The sequence below is a fragment of the Diadema antillarum genome, unplaced genomic scaffold, assembly GCF_040938485.1.
Source record: "Diadema antillarum isolate AM-2024a unplaced genomic scaffold, OU_Dant_1.0 seq00000461_RagTag, whole genome shotgun sequence".
Lineage (NCBI taxonomy): Eukaryota > Metazoa > Echinodermata > Echinoidea > Diadematoida > Diadematidae > Diadema > Diadema antillarum.
Window position 1 is genome coordinate 305,750 of NW_027271432.1, and position 9,571 is coordinate 315,320.

Below are 9,571 nucleotides of genomic sequence, written 5' to 3' on the forward strand. Positions count from 1 at the left end.
GAAGCCAATTGTCTTCAAAATATCAACAGTTACGGATTACTGTTCTACTGAAGAGTATACACGGACATGTTATAAAGTCTAGCAGTTTTACACCTATTTTAATTGTTATTTTTGAGAATTGTATTGCCATAATATTGCAACATCATGTTATAATATTCGTTCACTTAGAGTTGAAGAGAAATTAGTGTAAGAATGTTTATACAAAAACCAAAAAGAAAATGTACCAAAATTTGTTGCACATGTAGTAGCATTGTCTTTGTAACTTATGTTACATTAACGTGAAACATACGTTACGTGGAATGTAACGACTATATTTTTGCGCACATAGTTTCACATGTTTCATCGATGATACTCAAGAATTAGCTGGCAATTTGGGACTGATAAATGTTGAAAATATTTTCTGAAGAAAGTCTGACGTCAAATTATCGAGAAAACAAATTAACATTACCTGTCTAAGGTTTAACACAATAGGACATGCTGTGTTAAGTATAGTATACAGGTCATTTGCCATCCTTCCCATCTGCAGGCAGCATTTACAAACATGGCAGCCGATGGTATACTTCACATCTGACGCATAATTATCTCAATCATAGAATGTAGTCACCAATCTTAATGCATTTGAAATAGAATGACATGGTTACGTATGTTACATGATGAAATTTATGCCCCATGAAAGAAATTATCACACCTTCAAAATAAAGCAAAATTATGTGTTCATATTTTTCAACTACAAACTTCAATATTTGTCTTGTGGATTGGTATCAAAATGAAACCTATTCTATCAACTTTAATTTTCCCGTTTTGTGATTGTCCAATTGTGCCGAAATAGTGGTTTTGGGCCTTTAGCTGGGGGGATGGTGTGTACATTCAACCCCCCCCCCCTCCCCCAGATCGAAAGATCGAACAAAAACTATATTAAATAGTAGTATTGCATGCCAGTTCAAAAATCAAACAATAGTATTTAAATGATTATCAAAATTATTATAAAAATTACAATATGACCGAGGTTATATATTTACATAATTATATGTGTATATATATATATATATATATAGATATAGATATATATACGACCCAGCTATAGGGAAATCATGTCATGTCAATTTTCACATCTAGAACTAGAAATGTCGCTATGGCGACTGATGCCTCCGCCATAATGCATGATTCTCCCAATAAGCGTATAGTACAATGTCTTCACAATGTGTGATCCATGACAGTTTCACATAACTGGCAAAATATTGAAATGGCAGGTTTGTCAGAAATGTCTTGAACTGGGTTTGCTATATTTTTCTAGGAGTGTAGGTACACCTATTTGGGGAATTGAGAATTTTTACTTGCATTCTGACGGACCTTTTTGTAAGTTTATGCAATGAGTAATTTCCAAGGTATGAAGAAAGAGTGTAATGACGGTACAAAACATTTTTTTTTCCTTTGGGGGGGGGGGAGGCATTGAAACCTAGCCTTTGACCCTTAACCTTTGACCTTTGACCTTCTGGCTGGAAATTTCCCAGAGAATCTCCATCAGGTAATGCATGTATTAAGTTTTGAAAGTAATGATGCAAACATTGCATATACTAGTATATGAGGGAAATAGTAAAATTTTGAGGAGTTGACCTTGACCTTTGACCCCCTGACTATTGACTCATGACCCCTAAATTCCCTAGATAATCCCTGCCCGTCAGTACATGCGTATGTACCAAGTTCCACAAAGATACATTGAACCATTTGCGAGAAAAGTGATAATGCAACATTTTCACCTAACCTTAGACCTTTGACCTTTTGACCTTTGACCTTATGACGTGAAACCCTCTCTGGAGAATCTTTACGCAGTAGTACATGTCCACACCAAGTTTCAAGAAAATACCTTTGGGAATTGCATAGATATGGGGGAAATTGTAACATTTATAGCATTTGACCTTGACCTTTTGACCTTTGACCTCTTGCCAATGTAACTAAAGTCTACTCAACTTATTGTCACATCATACATCATCCTTGGACCAAGTTTGGTGAAAGCTGCTTCATCCAGTTTCGAGTTATCACATAAACAGATGAATTTTAGGATTTGACCTTGATCTTTGACCTTTGACCTCTGTCCGATTTCACTGAAAAACTAATCAAGTAATTGTCCTATCATACATTATCCTCCAACAAAGTTTGGTGAAATTTGCTCGATCCAGTCTTGAGTTATCGCGTAAACAGATACAATTTCATGATTTGACCTTGACCTTTGACCTTCAGCCGATTTCACCCAAAATCTAATCAAATAATTGCCCCATCATACTTCATACTTGGACCAAGTTTGGTAAAATTCCAGTCAATATTACTCAAGTTATCGCGTAAACGAAAGCGGACGGACGTACGGACGTACGTACGGACGTACGTACGGACGTACGTACGGACGGACGGACAACCCGAAAACATAATGCCTCCGGCACCACTTCGTGGCGGAGGCATAAAAATTCCCTCCCATAGAAATAACACGTCATAAGGAAGATACAGAAAGAAGTACATATGACCTTTGACCCCACTTTGCACAGACAAGATGGCATCTGAGCAAAAAGTGGTTATTTTGTGAAATGATTCTTGTAACATGGTCTTTTCGTGTGCAAAATATGGGAAAGATAGGACATGTATTCACCAAGATACAGGATGAAACATTTATGACCTTTGACCCTAATTTACATACCCAAGATGGTGTCCGATCAAGTAGTTGTTATTTTAAGAAATAATGTACGTCACATGAACTAAACATGTGCAAAATATTGGGCTGATAGGGCCTGTTTTTCTTGAGTTATTGCAAAGAAAGTTGCAAAAGGAAAGAAATATGAAAATACATCGAAGCTAAGCTTGAATTTCAATCAAGTATTTTGATGTGATCCCGTCACCGTATGAAAAAACGAAGGGCACACTTGTACGATAGCGCAAAGTCTCAGCTACAACATATTAAAATCTGAGAGAAATTCACCGAAGGGTAAGTGAGCTAGTGCTCGATAAAGGCAGTCATGTCAATTTTCACATCTAGAAAAATTCCCTCCCATAGAGATAATACGTCATAACGAAGATACAGAAAGAAGTACATATGACCTTTGACCCCACTGTGCACAGACAAGATGGCATCTGAGCAAAAAGTGGTTATTTTATGAAATGATTCTTGTAACATGGTCTTTGCTCGTGCAAAATATGGAAATGATAGGACATGTATTCACCAAGATACAGGATGAAACATTTATGACCTTTGACCCTAGTTTACATACCCAAGATGGTGTCCGATCAAGTAGTTATTTTATGAAATAATGTACGTCACATGAACTAAACATGTGCAAAATATGGAAGTGATAGGGCTGTTTTTCCCGAGTTATTGCAAAGAAAGTTGCAGAAAGAAAGAAATATCTCAATACATCGAAGATAAGATTTGATTTCAACCAAGTATTTTGACGTGATCCCGACACCGTATGAAAAAACGAAGGGCCTACTCACGATAGCCCAAGGTCTCAGCTACAACTTATTAAAATCTGGGAGAAATTCACCAAAGGGTAAGTGAGCTAGTGCTCGATAAAGATAGTCATGTCAATTTTCATTTCCAGAAAAACTGCACTCCCATAGAGATAATACACTCGTAGACTATGTCAAATTATATGTGTATTACTTTATGAAATAACAACTTTTTGATCAGACACCATCTTGGATATGTAAATTAGTGTCAAAGTCAAAAATACTTTAGTCTGTACAATGTATCTTAGAAAGTATGCTCTATCGCCACCAATGATATCTTGCACACGTACAGACCATGGTACTCGGATCATTTTAAAAATAACAACTTCTTGGTCAGATGAAATCTTGGCTGGGTAAACTGGGGTCAAAGGTCAACAGTGCTTATTTCTCTATTGGAGAATAATTAGCATGCCTCTTTGGAAATATACAGTTGTAGGCCTTATGCTCTATACCCGCCATATTTTGGACACATGTAGACCATGTTGCCTGGATCATTTCATAGCGATGTCTTGATCAGATGCCATCTTGAATATATATATGTAAATCAGGGTCAAAGTCTAAATTTCCTATCTCTTTAACAGTATCTTGGAAAGTATATGGTCTGTTGTTCCCATATTTTGCACACGTATAGACAATGTTACTTGGATCATTTCTTAGTCAGATGGAATCTTGGCTATGCAAATTTGGGTCAAAGGTCAACAATACTAATTTCTGTACAGTGCACTCCCGTTACAACGAACACGGTTATAACGAAATTTCGTTATAACGAAGTCTTTTCCGAGCGCCACAGACAAAGAAAAACAAAAGAAATTTGCTCCGTTATAATGAAATGCGAATTGCTTTCGAAAATACGTAGCGGAACAAGCATGCTATTATAATAGCGTCTCTGCATGGGTGAACGCTTCACACCACTGTGTGTTCGCTCCTTGTGTCACGTACAGTTTCTGAGGGGAACTTGCGTTTAGTATTGTAATATACAGTTATCCGGTCACATTTCACGTAGCTTTCCAGTGTATGATGAGTATTCAGCGAACAGAATATGATATATAAACATGGTTTCCTTGTTTTCGTCATATATTGTATTTGTTCGGTTATAACGAAATTTCGTTATAACGAAAGAAAACTGCCGGTCCCGAGCATTTCGTTATAACGGGAGTGCACTGTATTGTAGAATACACAATGTGTATTAGCGTGTGTGTTTGGAAATACATGACCTATCTCCCCCATATTTTGGACACATGTGAAGTATGTTACCTAGATCATTTCATAAAATAGCGACATCTTGATCAGATGCCATCTTGAATATACAAATTAGGGTCAAAACGAAAAATACTTATTGCTGTATATCCGTAAATAGCCTGTTGCCCAAATATTTGCGCACATTTAGACTAGATAAATTGATTCATTTCACAAGATGACAATGATAATAACAGTTCTGTAGTATTGTTAGTCCGAGTCCCTTTGATTTGTGCTTTTTGCGGCGTAGCATCAAGTTCAAGTCTAGTGTTTTTTTTTTGTGTGTGTGTGTGTGTGTGTGTTTTCTGACATCATAATGGCAATCATGCACTTTACGTTGACCCTCTGGAGGAGTGAGATTTTAAGAAGGGTAGGCCAGCAGCAAGTTGGTTAGACGACATAAGTGCACTGGAACAAACATCGTTGGCACTACTAGAATACTGTAAAACATGATATATTCGAAGCATGAATTTTTTGTGAATTGGAGCCGACTGCCTTTTTTGCGGCATGAAATTTTCGGAAACTGCCACTGGCATTCAATACATATAGTGTAGAAAAGAACTCTCGCGCGCATTTTAATTTTGCGAATCTTCGTGCTCGCGAAATTTGCGAAATTGAAATGCACGCAAACATTCCTCGTTTTAAAGTATAGGGACTTCGATTGGGTGAATGAGAACATTGTGGCGCCGACCGAAGGCGTATGTCAAGGCATCACCTCAACATTGACCCGCTGCTGATAAACTTTTCGATTTCAGGCCTCACGTCCGCCTTGCGTCATGGCGCTTGTAGTAAGCTACCTGCGCCTTGGGTGCATAGCCATTAATGGAATTTGACTTGACTAGATGCTGAATAAGTATCCTGGGATGAATTATGTGGATTTTAAAACATGATGCATGGTACTCTATATCAGGCCAAGCACCGAGACGTGATTGTGTACAACATTTCGTGTATGTGCATGTGTGAGACTACAGTATGCAGTTGCAAATTGCAGAACAGTGAAAGTAGGCAAGTAGGTACCAGAGTCTGTTGAGTGTAGTTTGTTTGTCAGTGGTGCTGCTGTGGCGTATAACGATGACAAACTATCGTGTATTTAAATTGCTAATATTATCTCTTGAAAAGAAATAGATAGGTAGATCGATAGAAAAAAAAGGGAACTGCGCGACATCGTCCATCGCGACAAGAGTATGACGTCATAGACAAAGCGACGTGAGTGCAGTGCGAGTGAATTTGGGTGGATGGTGCATGTGTGATAACCGGGGTGAATGTGTTCGAAAATTGGGTGGCGAGCGAGGGGTTGACACTGACGCATGCGCAGTCCGTAAAAATATGTCACAGCCAAAGAGATTATACCACAAGAGCAGTCTGGGAAATCCACTCATGGGGGGGGGGGGGTCCGTCTCAAAGCACTCTCCCAATCATGAGCACCTCTGGGGTACTCGAGAGGCTCCCTCCCAACAGTGCTGATGAGGCCTCCTCTTCACTTCTCATCCATCTCACAACTGATATATGGTCGCAAGTTCGCACTGTGATTTTTTGTTACACACACATGTCCACTCTCCATGATGAGAAGAAGAAAAAATTGTTTGTTTTGATTTTTTGTCAAAACAAATAGAATTTTTCTTCTTATGAAACTGCCGTGTCTTTTCTTATCGAGCTGGTCGTAGTGCGTGTGTACTTGTTGCTGTGGTTATCGGGGGTGGGGGGTTATTAACTGTACATGGTTTAATAGTGTTATGCCCAACCCCTCCCGATTTAGCAGTGAGCATTGTACATAAACAAAATAACAAAGTTATACATGTAAAGGGCTAGGGGGTGCAAAATGTGCCCCCATTGGGCCTGGGAAGGGTCAAAATAGCTTGAGCTTTATACAGTCTGTAAAGGTGAGCAACATTCATAACGTTGGGTACTGACTCTAATACGCAGCTAGCTATAAATAGGGGTGTTTCACAGAGAATGTAGTTTTATGTCAAACTTATAAGTTACGATCGACTTAAAATTACAGTATGCTGTTGTTTTCCATAGATTTAGATTTATATAGACAAACAAATACAATTGTACTACTTAAACAAAAAGAAATTAATGCCAGAACATATGGAAATCAACCATTGGTACTAATAGTACATTTTTCTCGAATTGTTAAGTGATCTGCTATTTTTATTCTGTTGCTTTGACTTGAACTATCCCTGTTAAGACAATTTTAAGTCAAATCTATTTTTATTGCAAAAAGTTGAAGTGAAAAATTCATATGCATCAAAGCTCAAATTGATCCTGCTCCTTTTTGCAACATGTTAGATGCATGACTTTGCTGTTATCATTCCTAATGCCAGGAATGCAGCTAATTTTGACTTGTTTGCAATATAGTGGACTCCTATTATAACGAAGTCCTCAGGACTAGCATATTTATTTTGTTATATCAAAATTTCGTTATAGTCGAATAAATAAACAATAAAAAAACATAGAGCCAATTATGTTGCAGCCTGAATTTTTACTTCGTTGTAACCGGAATTTTGTTACAATCGCGTTCATTATAAGGAGTACTGTGTGTTTTATTTATTTATATATTTTTTTTTCAGAGGAACTACGAGAACATTTTTCTCGGTTCGGAATGGTGAAAAATTGCAGAGTTGCCTTTGTAAGTATTTATTTCTTAGTTAGATATTTCCCCCACTGAACTTCAGCTCAGGTGTGATGTGTACATGTTTGTGAATACAGAATTGTGATCAAAGTCACCAGTTAGAGATGAATAGAAAGCAAGTGCTCAGTCATCTTGCATTGTGCATGAGGACATATAGCAAATAAATGACAGTGTATCCTTACATGATTATTTCAGCTTAGAGGGAGAGACCCATATGGAATATGGAAAGCAATAGTTACATAGATGGCAAGTTTTTATACTTTTGTTGTATTGCTTTTCCTTGTGGAAGATATTGCATGTAAAATGAAGGGAAATAACTATATTTTATTATGAAAGTTCATTATATCTATTATATTAATTGTTATTGATGTATATCGTCATTCCAGCTCCAATGTTCCCTCCAGTGGTTTGAGTAATGACAGGCTTGTTCCTTTATTTTGTGGTCTTGTCAGGGTAAATGAAAATTTTGCAGTTTTGATATATACAGCTGAAATGTGTACTACTTAGAAATACATTGTACGTACATTGTAAAGCTTGGTGGTACATAAGCACTTGCCCAAGTGCCCGGGGCAAGTTGAAATAAAAGTCGGGCAAGTGTTTTGGAACAATGTGAAAAAATGCTTGCCCGAATTGGTCAAGCAAAACATTTTGAAGCCATCTTTCCTTTACAACACTTAGGTGAAGAAGTCCCAATGCAATCCAACACCAAAACTTGATCGAACCAAGTTTGTTACTCCACAGTGACACATAAGTTGTTTATTCAAATGATTGTGTTTTATCAAGCCCTTGACTTTACAAGTGATTTTCTATATCATTCTCTTATATCTTTATCCTTTCTTTTTGGGCAAGTAAAATTCATGTTCAGGCAAGTGTTCTGCAATAATCTGAAAATCTGCTTGCCCGACTGGGCAAGTGGTGAAAAAAAAAGTTATGTAGCATCCTGTAAGGTGAGATGAGAGCTGGAATTAGCAGTTGAAGCAAGTTATATTATACCTGTTTAGGGAAGAAAAGGCATAAAACTGACTGACATACATGTGGATTCAAGCATGATTTCATGTTTCATAATTATTTGCAACAAATTGATATTCTAACATTTATGACAAATATCTTTCCAAATCTGTATGTTGTAGGAACAGAGTGAGCTGCTTTGACCCAGATTTTCATGTCATCTGAATTGCTTTCCTTGATTACTAAATCTTGCATAACTTTACAAACATGCTTTCAAACCTACACTGAGAATTATCTGCAGTACCTGACTTTGTGTTGTCCTTTCATTTTGTGTAGGATTACAGCACTGGCTTCTCAAAAGGATTTGGTTTTGTGGTGTTTGGCAACCCTAATGGATTACAGAATGCCCTGAAACACGAAGAACATCGACTCGATGGACAGCAGGTAGGACATCTGTGTCATAATCATGATGCATTACAGCCAATATAACAAAAGCCACTTACAATCAAAGTTAAGAAATTTTATGTTTGATGATTCCACAAAGATATGTCATTCCTGTGGATTAACCAAATAACTATATTGTACAGGCAACTCTGGTTATATTTAAGTCCTCAGGACTGGCTATTTTTGTTTGTTTTATCAACATTTTGTTATTATAGCAGAACAGTAAAGCAGATAAAGATATTTTTGGACCTAAATGTTTTTCCTCATTTTGACAAGAATTTCGTATATTTATAATCATGTTTGTTATACTCGCAGGAGTTGACACCCACCTACGCTGTAAATGGTCAATTCCACGGAAAGGTTGCATTTTATGAAAATCAAACTATGGTGTATAGATGATTAATGAAGCTTAATTAGATGATCTGGTATTGTTTACTCGAAGCAGCCTTTCACAACGGATATTTTGATACCTCATTTGTGAACATCGGTGAACGTGGAGTGGAGTTATGTCTGAAAAACCTTCATTTTTCATGAAAATTGCCAATTTTTGCAGAATTTATGTATCATTTCTGATACACTATTATGACCATAATACAGCTTGTGTAATTCTCAGATGGCTTATTTTCTGAATGTTCTTTGGTCCATAGATTGGTTTTGTGATGTTCTAGAACTTGTTCCGGCATCAGTAAATATTATTCTCTCAATCTCAAAATGTGGTAGTTGATAGCGTCCCATAAGTCATGTTTTTGTGTCCAATCAGTCACACTGGTTTTCCCTATCCTGCTACTGTACCAATGAGTAGATATTCATACCACT

At 37.2% G+C, this 9,571-nt stretch overlaps 1 protein-coding gene across 1 annotated transcript in view; it reads left to right on the forward strand.

Annotated features, from left to right (window-relative positions):
• Positions 1-9,571, forward strand: part of LOC139733139 (SRA stem-loop-interacting RNA-binding protein, mitochondrial-like) — a 47,479-nt gene that overhangs the window by 31,052 nt on the left and 6,856 nt on the right. Inside the window, exons 2-3 of the mRNA XM_071643979.1 lie at positions 7,302-7,360; positions 8,648-8,755. Of these exons, the coding sequence (XP_071500080.1) occupies positions 7,302-7,360; positions 8,648-8,755 (167 nt within the window). The remainder of the gene's footprint in view (positions 1-7,301; positions 7,361-8,647; positions 8,756-9,571) is intronic.